Here is a 23598-nt window from a genome sequence, read left to right as displayed (position 1 = left end):
GGGTCATTTTGGGCGGGTTTGAGTCATTTTGGGTGTCAGGAGATGCTGTTCCCACCACTGTGAACACCTGGATGGGCCCCATTGAGGTTCCCCTTTGAGTCAGCACCAAGAGGGGGGAAACCAATGGGAGGGCCTTTAGGAGCCTTTAAAGGGGGTGGAGAAGCCAATGGTGGCCAACACAACCCAACGGTGGTCAACGCAACCCATCGGGGGTCAATGCAACCCAATGGTGGCCAACGCAACCCAATGGTGGCCAAAGCAACCCAATGGGGGTCAATGCAACCCAATGGGGGTCAAAGCAACCCAATGGGGGTCAATGCAACCCAATGGTGGCCAAAGCAACCCAATGGGGGTCAATGCAACCCAATGGTGGCCAAAGCAACCCAATGGGGGTCAATGCAACCCAATGGGGGTCAAAGCAACCCAATGGTGGCCAACACAACCCAACCTGAAGCCAAGTGACCCCATAGAGCCCCATAGGGCCACTGAAACTAGTCTTAGGAGCAGGAATCCCGTTGGAATGCCCCGAATCTACCCCAGGAACAGGAATTCCATTGGAAAACCCATGGAAAAGAGGGAAAATGTGGAAAACTTTATTTATTAGGAGGAAACTATTTACAACAGGGAGGAAAAGGAGAAGAATCCCACAGAATTCCATCGATATCCAGCACTGGAGGGGATGAGAGGTGGAATTCCATCGGAATGGGGTTATTTCACCTGGGATAGGGGGAAAAATGGGAATTCTTTGGTTATTTGGGACCAATGGGGATTTTAGGGAAAATCTGGGAGAAATATGAGGGATTTTAGGGAAAATTGGGGTGGAAACCAGGGATTTCAGGGATACACAGAGGGAAAATAGAGATTTTCTGGGAAGGAAGGGGAGGGAAATAGGGGGTTTAGGGGAAATGAAGGGTTTAGCAAGGACTGGGGGGGAAATTGGGATATTTTGTAAGGATAAAGGGAAAAATAGGGATTCCTTGCAAGGATATGGGGGAAATAGGGCTCTTTTGAGAAAATTAGGGTAAAAAAAAGGATTTTTGTCAAGAATTACAGAAAACCAGGAATTTCAGCAAGAATTAGGATAAAAGTAAGGATTTTGGGCAAGAACTGGGGAAAACCAGGAATTCTTGGCAATAATTATAGGAGAAATAGGGATTTGAGGCAATTAAGGGGAAAATAGGGATTTGGCAAGAATTAGGGCAAAACCAGGGATCTGGGGCAAGAACTGTGGGAAAACAGGGGTACTTGGAGGAAATCAGGGTAAAAATACGCATTTATGGGGTTTTTTTAGGAAATTTGTGGAAAATGTTTTTTTTTAATGAGATCTGTGGGAAATGTGGGCTTTTGGGGTGACATTTGGGGAAAACCAGGGATTATTGGGGTGAAATTGGGGAAATCGGGGATCTGGGGGAGACCAGTTGGAAAAAAAAGGGTATTTTGGGTGGGAGAAGGAATTGGGGGTGGAAAATGGGGTGAAAAAGAGGGGTTTTGGGCCCACCTTGATCAAGGTGACAGTGGCGCTGTAGAAGAGGCTGAGGATGAAGAGGACGATGAAGGTCGAGGCCGTGGCCCAAAGGTTCTCGAGGTCTTCCTCTTCCTCCTCCTCCTCCTCCCCCTTGGCGAGCTCTAGGGGGGGAAAAACAGGGGGTTTGGGGTGAATTCCGGGGATTTGGGGTACGCATGGCATCAAAAATGGGGTTTTAGGGGGGCAGAAAGGAGATGGAGCCCGAAATATGGGGTTTGGAGCCCAAAATATGGGGGTTACGCAGCAAAATATGGGTTTGGGGTCCAAACTATGGGTTTGGATCCTAAAATAGGGGGGTTATAGCCCTAAATATGGGATTTACAGCCCAAAATCTGGGGTTTATAGCCCCAAATATAGGGGTTATACACCAAAATATGGGGTTGGACACTGAAATAAGGGGGTTATTCACAGAAATATGGGGTTTAGAGCCCAAAATATGGGTTTGGACATCAAAATATGGGGTTTATGGCCCAAACTATACCCCTAAAACCCATTTGACCCTAAAACCCCCTTTTCCACCCAAAACCTCCTTTTATAGCTCTAAATCGATTTTTATAGCCCTTTTCCACCCCTAAACCCCCTTTTATAGCCTCAAAACAGACTTTTCCACCCCAGAAACCCCTTTTCCACCCCTAAACCTCTTTTGTAGTCCCCAAAACAACTTTTCCACCCCAAAATTGCCTTTTATAGCCATTTTCCACTCGTAAACCCACCTTTTCACACCCTAAAGCCCCTTTTCCATCCAAAACCCCTCATTTACAACCCCAAACCCCCATTTTCCACCCAAAACAACCCTTTCCCCCCCAAACCCTCCCACTTCTCCCTGAAAATCCTTTTCCCATTTCCATCCCAAATCCCCCGTTTCAACCCCTAAAATCCCCTTTTCCGCCTCAAAACACCTTTTCCAATCTTGGAACACCCTTTTCTCTCCCAAAACCCGCACTTCCAGCCCCCCCAAACGCCCCTTTTTCCACCCCAAAACCCCCCATTTCCACCTCAAATCCCCTTTTTCAACCCCAAAACCCTTTTCCACGCCATTTCCACCCCAAACCTCTCATTTTCACCCCAAAACCTCCTTTTTCTCCCCAAATCCCCTCTTTTCCTCCCTAAGCCCTGCCTTTTCCTTCCAAAATCCCCTTTTCCTCCCCATTATCACCCCAAACCCCCTCTTTTCCACCCCAAAATTCCCTTTACTACCCCATTCCCACCCCAAAACCTTTTTCCACCCCGAATTCTCCTTTTTTGCCCCATTCCCACCCCAAACCCCCCTTTTCCACCCCAAATTTCCCTTTTCCACCCCATCCCCTCCCAAACCCCCTTTTCCCACCCCAAATTCCCCTTTTCCACCCCACCCCCTCCCCTCCCAACCCCCCATTTTACACCCCAAATTCCGCTTTTCCACCCCATTCCCACCCCAAATCCCCCCTTTTCCCACCCCCAAACCCCCTTTTCCACCTGAAAACCCCCTTTTCCCACCCCAAATTCCCCTTTTCCACCCCAAATCCCCCCTTTTCCTCCAAATCGCCCCTTTTCCACCCCAATCCCGCCTTTCCCACCCCAAAATCCCCTTTTCCCACCCCAGATTCCCTTTTTCCCAACCCAAATTCCCTTTTTCCACCCCATTCCCACCCCAAATTCCCCTTTTCCACCCCAAATCCCCCCTTTTCCTCCCAAATCCCCCTTTTTCCCACCCCAAACCCCCTTTTCCCACCCCTCCCACCACCACGATCCCTCCGCATCCCTTCGCTCTCCATCATTCCATAAAAACACCGTTTTATTGCTCAATTCCGGGGCCCTTCCCCCCCCCATTCCCTTTCCACCCTACAAAGGATGCGGAATTCCCTATGGGATTCAATAGCAGGATGCGACGGCGTCCGAGAGGACCAGCGACACGTTGACGGCGGCGGGTTTACCGGAGGCTTTATCCACGGATCTCTGCATCACCTGCATGGGGATGCGCTCGTGCCCCACCACGCACGTGAAGATGTTCCCCCTGGACCAATCCTCTCCCGGCACCGTCAGGGCGCTGTAGGTGAAGTAGGAAGGGGCAGGATGGGCTCGGGACGCGGGCGGACGCGGGCGCGATTCCGGCGTCGGCGGCAACGTCACGTAGTCGGCAGCGGGAACGGATCCCCGTTGCGGAGCCATTGGATGAAGAGGTCCGGGGGGTTGAAGCCCGTCACCAGGCACGTGATGGTGGCCGATTCCCGCATGGAAAGCTGCTCGGAGGGAGGTGGGAACACGAAGACGGACGGCGCCTTGGCGTCGCTCGCTGCGGAAGGAAGAGGGAATGGGTCGGGTCTCCGAGGGGAAACGGTGGCGTGGGATCCGTTTCCTTTGGGTTTCCAACGGGAAGAGGGGGGTTGGATCCGTTCCCATGGGGTTTCCCAAAGGAAAGGCTGGGATTGGGTCAATTTCCATCGGTTTTACAAAGGAAATGGTGGGTTTGGGTCATTTTTCATCGATTTTCCAAAGGAAATGATGGGATTGGGTCAATTTCCATGGTTTTCCAAAGGAAATGGTGGGATTGGGTCAATTTCCATGGTTTTCCAAAGGAAATGGTGGGTTTGGGTCAATTTCCATCGATTTTCTAAAAGAAATGGTGGGATTGGGTCAATTTCCATTGATTTTCTAAAAGAAATGGTGGGATTAGGTCAATTTCCATGGTTTTCCAAAGGAAATGGTGGGTTTGGGTCAATTTCCATCGATTTTCTAAAGGAAATGGTGGGATTGGGTCATTTTTCATCGATTTTCCAAAGGAAATGATGGGATTGGGTCAATTTCCATGGTTTTCCAAAGGAAATGGTGGGTTTGGGTCAATTTCCATCGATTTTCTAAAGGAAATGGTGGGATTGGGTCAATTTCCATCGATTTTCTAAAAGAAATGGTGGGATTTGGTCACTTTCCATCAACTTTCCAAAGAAAATGGTGGGACTGGGTCATCTTTCCCATATAAACCACCCAAACCAGTCTAGCCCAGTCTAAACCACTCTAAACCAGTCCCAAACCAGTATAAACCACTCCCAGCACCACTATAGACCAGCCTAGAGCAGTCTAACCCAGTATAGACCGGTTTAAACCACTCTAAACCACCTCCAAACCACTCCCAGCAGCAGTATAGACCAGTCTAACCCAGTCTAGACCACTATAGACCAGTCCAACCCAGTCCAACCCAGTCACCCCAACGCCCCCTCACCGGCTGCCTTCCGCAGGGTGGCCTGGGCAGGGAAGAGCAGCTCGGGGTGGGTGACCCTGCAGGTGAAGATGTCCCCCCTGTCCCACTCGGTGGTGCGGACGTTGGCCACGGCCATGGCGCTGAAGAGCCCGTTGGCCTCCAGGACGTGGGGCAGCCTCTTGGTGTCGAGCTCGGTGCCGTCCTCCTTCCACCAGGACACGTCCAGGCCGTCCATGGAGGGCACGTTGAGGACCTGGCACGAGAGCTTGGCCACCTTCTCCTTGAAGATGTCCATGAAGAGCGGCGGCGTCACCTTCACGGTGATGTCCTCACTGGGGGCGTCGTCTATGGGGGGGGAGATGGAGAAGTCAACACGCGTTGGTCATGGATGTCAACACGTGTTGGTCATGGATGTCAACCCATGTTGGCCATGGACATAGAACCATGTCGGCCATGAACGTCAACATCTGTTGGCCATGGACATCGACCCATGTTGGTCATGGACATCAGCCTATGTTGCCCATGGATGTCAACCTATGTTGGCCATGTATGTCAACCTATGTTGGTCATGGATGTCAACCTATGCTGCCCATGGATGTCAACCTATGTTGGCCATGTATGTCAACCTATGTTGGTCATGGATGTCAACCCATGTTGCCCATGGATGTCAACCTATGTTGGTCATGGATGTCAACCTATGTTGCCCATGGATGTCAACCTATGTTGCCCATGGATGTCAACCCATGTTGCCCATGGATGTCAACCCGTGTTGACCATGGACATCACCCCACGTTGGCCATGAACATCAACCCATGTTGGCCATGGACATCAACCTATAGAGGACTTAAGGGGACATCTTGGTCTCCAATCGATGGCCACCAATGGACACACTATGGATCTCCTATGGTCTATACGGCGCCCCCTCCCTGCCACTGCCACATTCAAGCTCTTCCCAGCCCCATAGAGACCCCTTAGTGACCGCCCCATAGACTCACATCCGCACTCCAGAGCCTTGCTGATGTTCCTCATCTCGTCCCCCACCTGGCACGTGAAGATGTCCCCGGAGGCCCACTCGGCCTCGGTGACCACCAGGAGGCTGTTGGTGACGCCGAGGCGGCCGTTGGCCAAGGTCTCGGTGATGGCGGCGCCGGCACCGGCGGCGTCGAGGAGGTCCAGGCCGTTCCGGAGCCAGCGGATGGGGGGCGAGGGGAGGCCTTGGACGTGGCACAGGAGGGTGGCGTTGCGGTAGGGGCCCTGGAAGTCCTCGCGGGATGGGGGGTACAGGGTGATGGTGGGGACAAAGGGGGCGGACGGGGACGTGGAGCCTGTGGGGAGGAGTTGGAGCTGGATGGAGGTGGACCAGGATGAAGGACAAGGATCAAGCAGCACAGATGGAGAACCCCCCAATGCCCCCAGAGACCCCCATTGACCACATAGCCCCCCCCATAGACCCCCATAGCCCCCCATAGTCCCCATAGACGCCCATAGCCATCCATAGCCCCCATAAACCCCCATAGACCCCCATAGACCCCATAGCCCCCAGTAACCTCCCATAGACCCCCATTGAATCCCATAGCCCCCATAGTCCCCCATAGCCCCCCATAGACCCCCACTGCCCCCATTGATCCCCATTGACCCTTATTGATCCCATTGACCCCCATAGACTCCCATAGCCCCCCATAGTTCCCATAGACTCCCATAGCCCCCCATAGACCCCATAGACCCCCATAGACCCCCATAGCCACCCATAGACCCCCATAGACCCCCATAGCCACCCATAGACCCCCATTGACCCCTATTGATCCCATTGACCCCCATAGCCACCCATAGACCCCCATTGACCCCTATTGATCCCATTGACCCCATAGACCTCCATTGACCCCCATAGCCCCCCATTGACCCCCATTGACCCCCATAGACCCCATTGACCCCTATTGATCCCATTGACCCCCACAGACTCACATAGCCCCCCATAGCCCCCCATTGACCCCCATTGACCCCTATTGATCCCATTGACCCCCATAGCCCCCCATTGACCCCCATTGACCCCTATTGATCCCATTGACCCCCATAGCCCTCCATTGGCCCCCATTGACCCCCATTGACCTCCATAGCCCCCCATAGCCCCCCATTGACCCCTATTGATCCCATTGACCCCCATAGCCCCCCATTGACCCCCATTGACCCCTATTGATCCCATTGACCCCCATAGCCCTCCATTGGCCCCCATTGACCCCCATTGACCTCCATAGCCCCCCATAGCCCCCCATTGACCCCCATGGGTACTCACCGGGGTTGGTGACGTTGGCGCTGGCGCTGCCCAGGCGGCACTGGAAGGGCTGCAGGGCCCGGCCCTCGGTGCCCTCCATGACCAGGAGGGAGGCGGCGCCGGAGCCGTGGGGCGCCCCCCGGAAGGCCCCGGTGGCGCTGTGGGTCCGGTCGTGGCGGTCGCGCCAGGCGATGGCGGCGCCGGGGGGCACGGACCCCACGGCCACGCAGGCGACGGAGAACAGGGAGGAGGAGGAGGAGGAGGAGGAAGAGCAGGGGGAGAGGGGCAAGAGGGAGGGGGCAGCTGTGGGGAGAGAAGGGAGAGGGTGAGTGGGGGGGATTTGGGGGGAAAAATGGGGGGTTTGGGCAAAAAATGCATTGGTTTTGGGGGAGAAATGTGGGTTATGGGGCAAAAAAATGCATTGGTTTTGGGGGAGAAATGGGGGGTTTGGGCAAAAAATGCATTGGTTTTGGGGGAGAAATGGGGGGTTTGGAGGAAAAAAATACATTGGTTTTGGGGGAGAAATGGGGGTTATGGGGCAAAAAAATGCATTGGTTTTGGGGGAGAAATGGGGGGTTTGGGCAAAAAAATACATTGGTTTTGGGGGAGAAATGGGGGTTATGGGGCAAAAAAATGCATTGGTTTTGGGGGAGAAATGGGGGTTTTGGGCAAAAAAATGCAATGGTTTTGGGGGAGAAATGGGGGGTTTGGGGGAAAAAAATACATTGGTTTTGGGGGAGAAATGGGGGTTTTGGGGCAAAAAAATGCATTGGTTTTGGGGGAGAAATGGGGGGTTTGGGGGAAAAAAATACATTGGTTTTGGGGGAGAAATGGGGGTTTTGGGCAAAAAAATGCATTGGTTTTGGGGGAGAAATGGGGGGTATGGGGGAAAAAATACATTGGTTTTGGGGAGAAATGGGGGTTTTGGGCAAAAAAATGCATTGGTTTTGGGGGAGAAATGGGGGTTTTGGGCAAAAAAATGCAATGGTTTTGGGGGAGAAATGGGGGGTTTGGGGGAAAAAAATACATTGGTTTTGGGGGAGAAATGGGGGTTTTGGGCAAAAAAATGCATTGGTTTTGGGGGAGAAATGGGGGGTTTGGGGGAAAAAAATACATTGGTTTTGGGGGAGAAATGGGGGTTTTGGGCAAAAAAATGCATTGGTTTTGGGGGAGAAATGGGGGGTATGGGGGAAAAAATACATTGGTTTTGGGGGAGAAATGGGGGTTTTGGGCAAAAAAATACATTGGTTTTGGGGGAGAAATGGGGGTTTTGGGCAAAGAAAAAACATTTTTGGGGGGAGAAATGGGGGTTTGGGGGGAATATATTATTTTTTGGGGGGAAATGGGGGTTTTGGGCAAAAAGAACCCTTTTTTGGGGGGGAAATGGAGATTTGGGGGGAAATGTATTGGGTTTGGGGGAAAAAGTGGGGATTTTGGGCAAAAATATTTGGGTTTTGGGGGGGAAATGGGGATTTTGGATTTAAAAAAAACATTTTGGGGAGGGAAATGGGGATTTGGGGGAAAAATCCTGGGTTTAGGGGAGAAAACAGGGATTTTGGGGAAGGGGTCAGTGCCGGCAGCCCCAGCTGCCCTATAGCTGCTCCTGCAGTACTGGGACCAGTATGGACCAGTATGGACCAGTATGGAGCAGTACCGGTACCCCCAGCTGCCCTATAGCTGCTCCTGCAGTACTGGGACCAGTATGGGACCAGTATGGACCAGTATGGAACAGTACCGGTACCCCCAGCTGCCCTATAGCTGCTCCTGCAGTACTGGGACCAGTATGGACCAGTATGGACCAGTATGGAGCAGCACCGGTACCCCCAGCTGCCCTATAGCTGCTCCTGCAGTACTGGGACCAGTATGGGACCAGTATGGACCAGTACGGACCAGTACCGGTACCCCCAGCTGCCCTATAGCTGCTCCTGCAGTACTGGGACCAGTATGGACCAGTATGGACCAGTATGGAGCAGCACCGGTACCCCCAGCTGCCCTATAGCTGCTCCTGCAGTACTGGGACCAGTACAGACCAGTATGGACCAGTATGGACCAGCACCGGTACCCCCAGCTGCCCTATAGCTGCTCCTGCAGTACTGGGACCAGTATGGGACCAGTATGGACCAGTACAGACCAGTACCGGTACCCCCAGCTGCCCTATAGCTGCTCCTGCAGTACTGGGACCAGTATGGACCAGTACAGACCAGTATGGACCAGTACGGACCAGTACCGGTACCCCCAGCTGCCCTATAGCTGCTCCTGCAGTACTGGGACCAGTATGGGACCAGTATGGACCAGTACAGACCAGTATGGACCAGTATGGACCAGTACCGGTACCCCCAGCTGCCTTATAGCTGCTCCTGCAGTACTGGGACCAGTATGGACCAGTATGGACCAGTATGGGCCCCTCTACCCTGATCTATACACATGAATGGATGAATACATCACTATTAATAGATTAAAAGCTATAAATCGATGTATCCCTATCAATGGAGATATTAATCAATAGGTAAACCTCAATAATCCCTATCAATGGAGCCGACTTAATAGCTATTAATCAATAGATAAATCCCGATTATCCCTATCAATAGAGCCGAATTAATAGCTCTTAATCAATAGATAAACCTCTATGATCCCTATCAATGGAGCCGAATTAATAGCTATTAATCAATAGATAAGCCTATGTTATCCCTATCAATAGAGCTGAATCAATAGATTAACCTATATTCTTATATATTAATACTTATTAATCAATATATCTATCTGTATCTGTATCCGTCTATTAATACCCATTAACTGGGAATATTACTCTATTAATTGCTGGATATTGGAGAGATCAACCCCAAAACTGGATATTAATCGATAATATCGATTATAGATGAGAGGATTCATCAATATTATATTCATCTAAGTTAATATTAATAAATATTAATCTGTATTAATTATTAATCGCTATTAAACAGCATTAATTAATACTAATCGATATTATATTCATCTTTTTGTGTGCTATTTAGGAGCAATTCCATTTTATATCGATTAATATTTGGATTATTAGGTCGATATAATACATAATATATGATATATAATATATAACATATAATATACAGTATAATCTTATATATTATATAATATATAGTTAATATTGACTATATAATATAATTAATAATTAATGTGATATAATTAACTATTAATTATTAATATATTAAATATAATATTTAATGTATTATTATTTAATTTAATTAAATTATCATTTAATGTAATTAAATTATATTATTTAATGTAATTAGATTAAATTATATTATTTAATATATTATACACGTAAAATATCATATTTAATATATTAATAAATCTAATTAACGTAAATTATTAATATAGAATAGGTATCAAGGTACAGATAAATTGCAGATAAATAGATATTATTATCATAGATAGGTATGAATCTATTAAATATATCTATAATAATTGCATTATGATCCAATATTTAATAGCTATCACCTATTAAATCCTATTTTATAGCGAGATATTAAAAATACCTATTATTAGAAGGCAGCTATCTATGAGAAATATTCGATTTAATAATCCATTTATAAATTTAATAGCCTATGTATTAATAGTCTATTAATTTAATAGTCTATTAATTTAATAGTCTATTAATTTAATAATCTATTTATTAATTTCATAGTCTATTCATTAAGCTAGTGATAGAAATGGATATTAAGGAGTTAATATATCTGTTAAATATATCCATCTATGTCCAGATCTATCCATTAATGGTAGGAAATTGGTATTAAATATCCTATTTTGACATAAAATAGAGGTTTCCACTTAAAATAGAGCCGGTGTTAAGGAGTAAGGCATCTATTAGCTCTAATAAACCAGATATTAGGCCTAATAATGCCTAATTATTATATCTATGCATCCGTCTATCATTATTAACGATAATAACACCTAATAATACAGGGTAAAATCATATCAGAAGAGATCTTAAATGACACATTGGCCCAAAACCGCCTGAATTCACCCCAAAACACTGTTTCCCCCTTAAAGTCTGCTTAAAAGGGGTGGTTTTTACCCAAAACCTCCTGATTTCCCCCCAAAAAGGGGGTGTTTTGCCCCCCGCAGCTGCTGTTTTTCACCCGTTTCGCTCCATTGGCTTCCACTGAAAAGCTTTTATGCAAACGAAACCCCCCAAAAAAGAGGAATTTGCCCAATTCTCACTTCTCGTTTTTGGTTATTTTCGAGACCGAAAACAGGCGATTTGGGGTGAAAAACAACCCAAAGCTGCACCTGCGGGGCCCGGAGCGGCCATTTTAGGTCTAAACCCCCCTTTTCCAGGCAAAACCCAACTTTAAATCAAATTTCTTTATATTTTTACACCTTTCTTTTTTTTTTTTTTGGCCAGAAAATTGCGAAAATCCGGGTGGTTGTGTCTCATTTGATCATCATTTTGGGGGCAAAAAGCCCGATTTTGGAGTTTAGTTCGAACTTCAAGCCCTGACATTAAAACATGTTAATTTAATGATCTATATTTGATAGATTTCTGAGTTTCACCTCATTTTACCCAAATTTCAGCATTTTCAAGCCTTTTTCTCCATTTCAACCTGATTTTCTGATTTCCTATCTATTTTAACCTATTTCAATCAATTTTTATATCCATTTTCTATCAATTTTAATCTAGATTTGATATCCACTTTATATCCATTTTTCTACCAGTTTTATCCTTTTTCTTACCAAATTTTCAATCTATTTCACGCATTTTCCTGTTTGCCCTGTATTTTTGATCTTTTTTATCAATTTTCTACCTAATTTTCAACCTGTTTCACCCATTCTTCTCAATTTTCATCTATTTTTCTAGTTTCATCGATTTTAACCTATTTAATCGATTTTAACCTATTTTTCTACCTATTTTTAATCTATTTTCCTCTAGAGCTTTATCTACTCAATTTTCTATAGATTTAAATCTGATTTTTGAGTAATTTCCCCCTTTTTTAACCTAAATTTTGATCCCATTTTTGTCATTGCATTTCAATCTCTATTTAGTCTGCATCTAAATATATATTATATTCTCTATAATATATATATTATACATCACCTATATATTTCCCTATCATTAAAATAAACATTAAACCCATCAACTGCCCCAAACTCCCCCAGATTTGCCCAAAAACCGTTTCAATAACTTCATTTTGCCTCAATTTTGGGCAAGAATTGGGGTTTTTTTGGGAGAAAATCGCCTTATTTGAGGAATTCCCCTTAAAACCTCACTTTGCTGCCCCAAACCTCTCAATTCTGTGTTAGAACCCATTCAGAAAGGCAACAAAACGATGGAGAATTCATTAATAAGCAGACAAAAATGGGAGATTTGGGCAAAAAGAGAGGAAAATAGGGCTGAAATTCACAATAACGGCCCCAAATCCCCATTTTAAGCAAATTTGGGCTAAAAAACCATGAAAAAAAAGGAGAAAGTGGGACTTTAACAGCAAATTTACCCCCAAAATGACCCAAAATTGAGAGATTGGCTCGTTTCCGATCAAAAATCTATATAAAATACGAATTTCTCCTTTTTCATCCAAAGTCTGCCTTTTTGACCTCAAATTTCATTCTTCCCCCCCCCCCCACCAAAATGGGGGGGGGGGGGGGGTGTGTGGTCATTTTAGCCAACAAATTGCCCTCAATTCTATTTTTTTCCACAAAAAAAAGACCCTAAAATTAACATTTTATGGCCCAAATATGCCATTAAATCACCTCTGGATGAGTTTTCCCCAAAAAAAAGACCCTAAAAATGGACTTTTTAGCCCATTTTTGACCATTAAATCACCTCTGAATCAGTTTTTCTCCTGAAAAAGACCTTAAAAATGGACTTTTTTTGACCATTTTTGACCATTAAATCACCTCCAACTCAATTTTTCACCTAAAAACCACTCCAAAATTGACATTTTTTTTAACCTAAATTTGCCACTAAATCACCTCCAGATCGATTTTTCCTTCTAAAAACACCCCAAAAATGGCCATTTTCAGCCCAAATCTCCCACTAAATCACCTCAAAATGACTATTTCCCAGACAAAAACCCCTCAAAATGGACTTTTTGCCCCATTTTTGCCCCCTCAAACCACCCTTTCCCTCCAAAAAACACCTAAAAACGGACTTTTTCACCCAAAAATGGACATTCCCCCCCCCCAAAAAAACCCTGCCATTTGATGGCCCCAGCCATCAAAATGGGGTCGCCCTCAAGACACACACACACACACACCCGGGTGGATTTTGGGGTGAAAAAGGGCAAAATTGGTCACAATGGGGTGATGGGATGAGGACTTACCGGAGGAGACGGTGACGACGGTGCCGCTGCCCCAGAAGTCAATCCAAGCAGGAAGACCACAATGCGAAGAAGCCAACGCCCTCCCATACAAAAACCCCTCCTCTGGATCATTTTGGGGCTAAACCCTCAATTTTAACAGATTTGGGCCAATTTTCGCTAAAAAAAATCAAAAACAACGAAATTCCGGGTGTTCCGAACGCTAAAATTGTTCAATTTGGTCCAAATTGTGAAAATTTCATGGTGAATTTGAAGTTTTCCCACCTCAGGCTCCAAAGGACCAAGATTTTGGTGTTTTCCCCCACAAAATGGGAGTAAAAAGGGGACATAAACCCCAAAATGGAAAAAAATTGGGGTAAAATTGATCAAAATAAGACAAAACTTCATATTTTGATCATGAGGCATAAATAAAATGGAGAAAAAAGGCCAACATTTGAGGGGCAAAAGGGCAAAAAGGGAAAACTAAGAGGATATTGGAGGGAAAATTGGCCAAAACGTGGAAAATAACCCTAAAATCAAGGCAGAAACTGGCGTAAACAGCAAGAAAATGTTGATTTTGGGGGGTGTGAAAGGGGGGTGGAAGTGAAATATCAGCATTTTGGGGGTTCAAAGCGGCAAAAAAAGGGGTAAAGGGTGAAAAAGGCATGGATTTGGTGCAGAATTAGTGAGGAAGGGCAGAAATTGGCTTCGATTTGGGGCAAAAAAGGGCAAAAAGGGTCCAAATTTGGGGGCAAAGAGCCCCGAGTTTCTTGTCATTGTCTGCACCACTGTGATTAGCAGCAGCACCCCAACCAGTACCAGCACCCACAGTGATACAGGATGGGACAATATCCCCCTCTATGGGGCTGAGCTCATCCACCCCGCTCCTCCTCAAGCACCCCCAAAGGGGCCAAAGCTGCCCAAAATGGGTGGAAAATGGGGTTTTTAGCCCCAAAATCCCTCTTGTTTCGGTCCGGACGGAGCTTTTCCGTGTCCAAAGGTTCCCGTTCCTCCAGGTGGGGAAATGGGGATAAAAGGTGGGAAAATGGGGGTAAAAGGTGGGGAAATGGGGATTTAAGGTGGGAAAATGGGGATGAAAGGTGGGAAAATGGGGATAAAAGGTGGGGAAATGGGGATAAAAGGTGGGGAAATGGGGATGAAAGGTGGGAAATGGGGATGAAAGGTGGGAAATGGGGATAAAAGGTGGGAACTGGGGATGAAAGGTGGGGAAATGGGGATGAAAGGTGGGAAATGGGGATAAAAGGTGGTAAATGGGTATAAAATATGGGAAAATGTCCCTAACAGGCTAAGAAATGGCAATATTTGGGGAGAAATTGGGCATAAATGGGAAAATATCCCTGAAATTGTGTATTGTAGTGGTAGGAAGGGAAAAGTGGGGTGAGATTTGGGAGGAATGTGGCCAAAAAGGGGCAAAATAGGCCCAGGTTTGGGTCAAAAGTGGCCCAAAAGGTGCAACCAGACCCAGGTTTGGGTGAGAATGGGCAAACCAGGGCAAAATTGGGCCTGGTTTGGGTCAAAAGTGGGCAAAATTGGTCAACGTGGGCCATCTAATGGGGGTTTTGGTGGTCCTCAAGGCCTGGGTCTCCATACAAGAGATCCCCATCTCCATCCAATGGGTCCTCACCTCCATCCAATGGGTGTTGCTCTCCATCCAATGGGTGTTGCTCTCCATCCAATGGGTCATGGTCTCCATCCAATGGGTCATGGTCTCCATCCAATGGGTCTTGGTCTCTATCCAATGGGTCCCAATCTCCATCCAATCGGTCCCATCTCCATCCAGTGGGTCCCCATCTCCAACCAATGGATCTTGTTCTCTATCCAATGGGTCTTGATCTCCAAACAATGAGTCCCCATCTCCATCCAGTGGGTTCCCATCTCCATCCAATGGGTCCCCATCTCCATCCAATGGGTCTTGGTCTCTATCCAATGGGTCCCCATCTCCATCCAATGGATCTTGGTCTCTATCCAATGGGTCTTGATCTCCAAACAATGAGTCCCCGTCTCCATCCAATGGGTCTTGAACTCCATCCAATGGGTCCCCATCTCCATCCAAGGGGTCTTGCTCTCCATCCAATGGGTCCCCATCTCCATCCAAGGGGTCTTGCTCTCCATCCAATGGGTCCCCATCTCCATCCAAGGGGTCTTGTTCTCCATCCAATGGGTCCCCACCTCCCCCTCAGTCCCTTTCACCACCCACCCCCTCACCCTCCACCCTCCCAACCACAGGCACCGCGCTCCGGCGCCCGCCGCCACCCTATAGCGCCCTATGGGCCCCATTCATGCCCGGGCCCCGCATGCCGCCGGCACCACCGTGGGCACTCTTCACGCAGTAGTAAGTGGCCGCGTCCTGCGCCGCGAGGCCGCTCATCTGCAGCGTGACCGTGCCCTGGGAGCTGTCCATGGTGATGGTGGCTCGGCCCTGCACCGACGGCGCGTACCAGGTGCTACCACCATTGCTGTTGATGCTTGCGACCCATTGGAGCCCCTGCCCCGGTGCTTGGCGCATCCATCCCATGCCGTAGCTGCCGAAGGTGAAGCCCGAGGCCTTGCAGAGGAGCCTCATGGAGCCCCCGGGGCTTTGGAGGCCGCCTTCGGTCTCCTCCAGCGTCACGGCCGCCCGCAGACCTGGGCATGGACAAGAAGGAGCCATTGAGGCCATGGGGGGCTCAGCGCCGGCACCACGGACCTCCCACCCCCCCCAGTGCCACCATGGGTCCGGGTCCTACCTGGGACGGAGGCCGCGAGGAGGAGGATGAGGACGGGGAAGGCCATGGCGGTGCCGGTGGCGATGGCGGTGGTGGGGCCATGGGGCGGACGGGTTATGAAGGCAGTGGGGCACGGGGGGGTTTGCATAGGGGGAAGGGGGGGTTAAGAAAGGGGGCGGGGCTATGGGGCGAGGGGAGGGATCAGTTGATGGCGGGGGGGGTGGTTAATCGGTTAATAGCGATGCGGAATTAATGGTGGATTAATTAATCAATTAATTGCGACCGCAATCAATTAATTGGTTGGGAAGTAGACATGGAGTCAATGGCAGATTGATTAATCAATTACTTCTGATCGCAATCAATTAATTGGTTGGGAAGTAGACATGGAGTTAATGGCAGATTAATTAATCAATTCATTGGGAACATGATATGGAATTAATGGCAGATGTGTTAACTGATTAATTGTGATACTGACATGGAATTAATTGCAATTTAAATAATTAATTGGGATAGCAACGTGGAACTAATGGCAGATTGGTAAAGTAATTAATTGTGATCTCGAGGTGGAATTAATAGCAGATTAATTAATTAATTGTGATGCCGACATGGAATTAATTGCAGATTTATTAATCGACTGTGATCACAACATGGAATTAATTGAAGATGAATTAATTGTTTGTGATAACAACACGGAATTAATGGCAGATTAATTAATTGATTCAGATACCAAAAAGGAGTTAACAAGAGATGAATTAATTAATTGGTAGATCCACGTGGAATTAATTGCAGATTAATTAATTAATTGTGATATGGACATGCAATTAATGGCAGCTTAGTTAATAACTTAATTGTGCTATCAATGTGGAAATAATTGCAGATTAATTGCAACCAATTAATTGTGATTTAATGGTTTAATGGGAATTTCACGGGGTTTTAGGAAATGTGTCTTAATAAACTTCTAATGAATTAATTAATTAGGTGGTTTGATACTGATTGATTAGGTATTTTTTATACCCCTATGTTTGCCTCGGCCATTTTACACATTTCATTTGATCCTATATTGCTTTTAATCACCTTAACCTATTTTTAATACCATTTTCAATTAATTCCTAGCAATTAATCACTACTGAGGAATAAGAATTACTATTATTAGCAACGTTTAATTACTATTAACAATGTTTAATGCTTAAGAATTACACATTATGAGTTGTTTAATAGAAACTTAATGAATTTACACTCATTCATTATATATTAATCTATTTATTCTCATTAATCATATATAATAATCTATTTAATTAATTATATACATTAATCTATTTAATCTCATTGTTTAACTTCCCAATTATTTGATAGCACTTTCATTTCTTTGCTATCCTTTTACACATTATATTTGAATCGTACCTATTTATCATTGCAGTGCCTTTTACTGGGGCTAGTTAATGAATTAATTAATTAATTAATAGGGGAGCCCCATGGGGCTGCGTGGCAGCTGCTCCCTTGATTCATGAACTAATAGGGAGGTCCCATGGGGCTTCACGGCAGGTGCCTTGGGTCACAACAAGCCTTAATATAGAGACCGAGGCTCCCTTACTTAATGAATTAATTAATAGGGACCCTTAATTGCAATCACTGCAGAGGGTTCATTAATGAGAGTGCCCTCATCATTAACTGCAATTACTGCAGTGCTCTCATCATTAACTGCAATCACTGCACTGCCCTCATCATTAACTGCAATCACTGCACTGCTCTCATCATTAACTGCAATCACTGCAGTGCCCTCATCATTAACTGCAATCACTGCACTGCTCTCATCATTAACTGCAGTCACTGCAGTGCCCTCATCATTAACTGCAATCACTGCAGTGCCCTCATCATTAACTGCAATCACTGCACTGCTCTCATCATTAACAGCAATCACTGCAGTGCCCTCATCATTAACTGCAATCACTGCACTGCTCTCATCATTAACTGCAATTACTGCAGTGCCCTCATCATTAACTGCAATCAGTGCAGTGCCCTCATCATTAACTGCAATTACTGCAGTGCCCTCATCATTAACTGCAATCACTGCAGTGCCCTCATCATTAACTGCAATCACTCCATTGCTCTCATCATTAACTGCAATCACTGCAGTGCCCTCATCATTAACTGCAATCACTGCAGTGCCCTCATCATTAACTGCAATCACTTCCCTCATCATTAACTGCAATCACTGCAGTGCCCTCATCATTAACTTCAATCACTGCACTGCTCTCATCATTAACTGCAATCACTGCAGTGCCCTCATCATTAACTGCAATCACTGCACTGCCCTTAGCACTGATTAACCATCACCACTATAACCATCACCACCATAACCATAACCACCATCACCACCATCACCATCACCATAACCATCATTACCCTTCACGCAGTAGTAAGTGGCCGTGTCCTGCGCCGTGAGGCCGCTCATCTGCAGCGTGACCGTGCCCTGGGAGTTGTCCCTGGTGATGGTGGCTCGGCCCTGCACCGATGCCCCGTATCTGGTGGTGCCACCACCACTGTTAATGCTTGCGACGAACTCGAGCCCCTGCCCCGGTGCTTGGCGCATCCATCCCATGCCGTAGCTGCCGAAGGTGAAGCCCGAGGCCTTGCAGAGGAGCCTCATGGAGCCCCCGGGGCTTTGGAGGCCGCCTCCGGTCTCCTCCAGCGTCACGGCCGCCCGCAGACCTGGGCATGGACAAGAAGGAGCCATTGAGGCCATTGGGGGCTCAGCGCCGGCACCACGGACCTCCCACCCCCCCCAGCGCCACCATGGATCCGGGTCCTACCTGGGGGTGAGGGTGGCTCCGTGGCTATGGGGAAGGGTCCATAGGGACCCAATGGGGGGGGTTGGGGGAAAACCTGTGGAGGTTTGGGTCAATGGATCTAGATTTGGGTCAATGGATGAAGATTTGTGTCAATGGATGAAGATCTGGGTCAATGGAGGAAGATTTGGGTCAATGGATGAAGATTTGGTCAATGGATGAAGATTTGGGACAATGGATGAAGATTTGGGTCAATGGATGAAGATCCGGGTCAATGGATGAAGATTCGGGTCAATGGATGAAGATTTGGGTCAATGGATGAAGATTTGGGTCAATGGATGAAGATTTGACTCAATGGATCCAGATTTGGGCTTCGCCTTCGGAGACTACGCCATGGGATGGATGCGCCAAGCCCCAGGGCAGGGGCTCCAATGGGTCGCAAGCATTAGCAAGGGTGGTGGTTACACCTACTACGCGCCGTCGGTGAAGGGCCGAGCCACCATCACCAGGGACAACTCCCAGGGCACGGTCACGCTGCAGATGAGCGGCCTCACGGCGCAGGACACGGCCACTTACTACTGCGTGAAGAGTGTTTATGCTGGTGGTGGTGGTGGTGGTGGTGGTGGTGCTGATGGTGGGTATGGGGGGTACGGTGGTATAGCCATGACCAGCACCATACCCACCATAACCAGCATAGCTAGCGCCATAACCACCATAGCCATCATAACCACCATCACCACCATAACCAGCACCAACACCAGCACCAGCACCATACCCACCAGAACCACCATAACCAGCATCATACACACTGTAACCACCATAACCAACATATCCAGCACTATAACCACCATAACCAGCACCGTACCCACCATAAGCACCCTCACCACCACCATAACCAGCACCAGGAGCACCACCACCAGCATAACCACTCTTCACGCAGTAGTAAGTGGCCGTGTCCTGCGCCGTGAGGCCGCTCATCTGCAGCGTGACCGTGCCCTGGGAGTTGTCCCTGGTGATGGTGGCTCGGCCCTGCACCGATGCCCCGTATCTGGTGGTGCCACCACCACTGTTAATGCTTGCGACGAACTCGAGGCCCTGCCCCGGTGCTTGGCGCATCCATCCCATGCCGTAGCTGCCGAAGGTGAAGCCCGAGGCCTTGCAGAGGAGCCTCATGGAGCCCCCGGGGCTTTGGAGGCCGCCTCCGGTCTCCTCCAGCGTCACGGCCGCCCGCAGACCTGGGCATGGACAAGAAGGAGCCATTGAGGCCATTGGGGGCTCAGCGCCGGCACCACGGACCTCCCACCCCCCCCAGCGCCACCATGGATCCGGGTCCTACCTGGGGGTGAGGGTGGCTCCGTGGCTATGGGGAAGGGTCCATAGGGACCCAATGGGGGGGGTTGGGGGAAAACCTGTGGAGGTTTGGGTCAATGGATGGAGATTTGGGTCAATGGATGAAGATTTGTGTCAATGGATGAAGATCTGGGTCAATGGAGGAAGATTTGGGTCAATGGATGAAGATTTGGTCAATGGATGAAGATTTGGGACAATGGATGAAGATTTGGGTCAATGGATGAAGATCCGGGTCAATGGATGAAGATTCGGGTCAATGGATGAAGATTTGGGTCAATGGATGAAGATTTGACTCAATGGATCCAGATTTGGGCTTCGCCTTCGGAGACTACGCCATGGGATGGATGCGCCAAGCCCCAGGGCAGGGGCTCCAATGGGTCGCAAGCATTAGCAAGGGTGGTGGTTACACCTACTACGCGCCGTCGGTGCAGGGCCGAGCCACCATCACCAGGGACAACTCCCAGGGCACGGTCACGCTGCAGATGAGCGGCCTCACGGCGCAGGACACGGCCACTTACTACTGCGTGAAGAGTGGTTATGCTGGTGGTGGTGGTGGTGGTGGTGGTGGTGGTGCTGATGGTGGGTATGGGGGGTACGGTGGTATAGCCATGAATAGCACCATACCCACCATAACCAGCATAGCGAGCGCCATAACCACCATAGCCATCATAACCACCATCACCACCATAACCAGCACCAACACCAGCACCAGCACCATACCCACCAGAACCACCATAACCAGCATCATACACACTGTAACCACCATAACCAACATATCCAGCACTATAACCACCATAACCAGCACCGTACCCACCATAAGCACCCTCACCACCACCATAACCAGCACCAGGAGCACCACCACCAGCACTCTTCACGCAGTAGTAAGTGGCCGTGTCCTGCGCCGTGAGGCCGCTCATCTGCAGCGTGACCGTGCCCTGGGAGTTGTCCCTGGTGATGGTGGCTCGGCCCTTCACCGACGGCGCGTATTCGGTGTAACCACCATTGCTGCTAATCCTTGCGACGAACTCGAGCCCCTGCCCCGGGGCTTGGCGCATCCATCCCATGGTGTAGCTGCCAAAGGTGAAGCCCAAATCTTCATTCATTGACCCAAATCTTCATCCATTGACCCAAATCTCCATCCATTCACCAAATCTTCATCCATTGACCCAAATCTCCATCCATTGACCCAAATCTCCATCCATTGACCAAATCTTCATCCATTGACCCAAATCTTCATCCATTGTCCCAAATCTCCATCCATTGACCCAGATCTTCATCCATCGACCCAAATCTCCATCCATTGACCAAATCTTCATCCATTGACCCAAATCTCCATCCATTGACCCAAATCTTCATCCATTGACCCAAACCTCCACAGGTTTTCCCCCAACCCCCCCCACTGGTTCCCTATGGACCCTTCCCCATAGCCACGAAGCCAACCTCACCCCCAGGTAGGACCCGGACCCATGGTGGCACTGGGGGGGGTGGGAGGTCCGTGGTGCCGGCGCTGAGCCCCCCATGGCCTCAATGGCTCCTTCTTGTCCATGCCCAGGTCTGCGGGCGGCCGTGACGCTGGAGGAGACCGGAGGCGGCCTCCAAAGCCCCGGGGGCTCCATGAGGCTCCTCTGCAAGGCCTCGGGCTTCACCTTCGGCAGCTACGGCATGGGATGGATGCGCCAAGCACCGGGGGCAGGGGCTCGAGTACGTCGCAAGCATCAACAGCAATGGTGGTAGCACCTGGTACGCGCCGTCGGTGAAGGGCCGAGCCACCATCACCAGGGACAACTCCCAGGGCACGGTCACGCTGCAGATGAGCGGCCTCACGGCGCAGGACGCGGCCACTTACTACTGCGTGAAGAGGGGTTATGCTGGTGGTGGTGCTCCTGGTGCTGGTTATGGTGGTGGTGGTGGTGCTTATGGTGGGTACGGTGGGTACGGTGCTGGTTATGGTGGGTATAGTGCTGGATATGCTGGTTATGGTGGTTACAGTGTGTATGATGCCGGTTATGGTGGTTCTGGTGCTGGTGCTGGTTATGGTGGCGATGGTGGTTATGATGACTATGGTGGTTATGGCTTAATTATTAGCCCTAATTGAGGGGCTAACGCTCACCCTGCCCCCGAAATGCAGGTGCGAGAGCAGCTGCTGCAGCCAAGGGCCCGAAAGCGACCGCCGGCGCCTATTTTTGGGTTAAAAAGGGCCCGTTTTGGGGTTTCGGGGCTCTTTGTGGCTATTTTTGGCAGCAGCAGCTGCGCGGGAAAACCCCAAAGCGGGCGGGTTTGGCCCCAAAACGGGGCCGGCCCAGACACAGGGCGCGGGACGGGACCGTCGCTCCTCGGTGATGGCTATTAGCGCTATTAATTGCGGTCGGTTAGTGCTAACAATTGCATTAAAGTGACGGGCTTTGCTAATTATTAATCGGTTCTTATTTGATTATTTATTTATGATTAAATTATTTGCTATTATTCGCTACAGTTGACTGGGAATTTGATGGGAATCGCTATTTTTATTGCTAATATTCACCAATTTGCTGGTTTTAGACCTATTATCCCGTCCTCCTATGACCTCGCTCCTTTATTCCCTATTAACTTATTAATCGGTTATTCCAACTTATTAACCGATTATTTGAGTCTCAGAGGAACCATTATTAGCTCCATTAGTCTCTTTTTTTACTCTTATTAGCACAAATCCTTCTATTTCTAGTATTAATATTAGCATTTGTGTTATTAATATCATTTATTAGCATTATTATTGTTATTGGCAATAGTATTAAATTATTACCACTACTTTGTCCTCCTTTTTTATAGTAATATTATCATTAATAGCACTAAAATAATGAAATCATAATAATATTGTTAGAAATAACCGGTGTATATAATAGAATATGAGAAATTAATCGGTTTCCAATGGAAATGATTAGGTTTCTATTAGAAATCATTACGTTTATATTGCAATTAATAGAAGCACTTATTAGCGTTAGAGAGCATTCTGGGTTTATTAACGGGAATTAATTAGGAGCCTTTTATTAGGAGGAATTGCCCTTTATCACTATTATTAGAGCAAAAATCGCTGCGTTATTGGGGTTTATTCGCTATTTTATTGGTGCATTAGGCGTTTATTAGCTTGTAATTTTATCATAATTTAGCTTTATTTTTGTTATTATTATTTCTATTATTATTAGATTAATCATTGTTAATTATTATCATCAAAACCTCCCACTGTATTTGCCCTCCTTCTAATTATCAGCCCCATCTATTCCTTGATTAATTCCTGTTATTAGCACAAATGCTCCTATTTTATCATTGCCTCATTGCATTAGCTCCATCATTAATCACTATTATCGTTAATAATCGCTTTTGATTCTCATTATTATCACCTCTGCAGGGGTTTGCACCACTTTATTAGCTCTTAATAACAGTAATGATACTAATAATATTAAAGCAATTATATTTTTGTAAAAAGATAATTTATTATAATTA

The 23598-nt window shown here is 47.7% G+C and overlaps 3 gene segments (V, D, J or C); 1 reads left to right on the top strand and 2 right to left on the bottom strand.

Moving 5' to 3' along the window:
- Positions 1–578: 578 nt before the first annotated feature.
- Positions 579–16071, bottom strand: LOC133264124 (Ig mu chain C region-like). The segment is given in 9 exon segments: positions 579–717; positions 1499–1626; positions 3439–3797; positions 4722–5045; positions 5696–6025; positions 6991–7272; positions 13275–13363; positions 15600–15905; positions 16007–16071. Coding segments are annotated over 9 exon segments (1873 nt in total).
- A 2237-nt stretch (positions 16072–18308) lies between these two features.
- On the bottom strand, positions 18309–18760 carry LOC133264123 (immunoglobulin heavy variable 3-64D-like). The segment is given in 1 exon segment: positions 18309–18760. A coding segment is annotated over 1 exon segment (420 nt).
- A 2869-nt stretch (positions 18761–21629) lies between these two features.
- LOC133264122 (immunoglobulin heavy variable 3-64D-like) lies at positions 21630–22216 on the top strand. The segment is given in 1 exon segment: positions 21630–22216. A coding segment is annotated over 1 exon segment (577 nt).
- The last annotated feature ends 1382 nt before the right edge of the window (positions 22217–23598 follow it).

The sequence above is a fragment of the Pezoporus flaviventris genome, unplaced genomic scaffold, assembly GCF_033815535.1.
Source record: "Pezoporus flaviventris isolate CSIRO_AGI_PZ_B2104156 unplaced genomic scaffold, CSIRO_AGI_Pfla_v1 ptg000616l, whole genome shotgun sequence".
Classification (NCBI taxonomy): Eukaryota; Metazoa; Chordata; class Aves; order Psittaciformes; family Psittacidae; genus Pezoporus; species Pezoporus flaviventris.
This window is presented reverse-complemented; position numbering and strand designations above follow the sequence as displayed.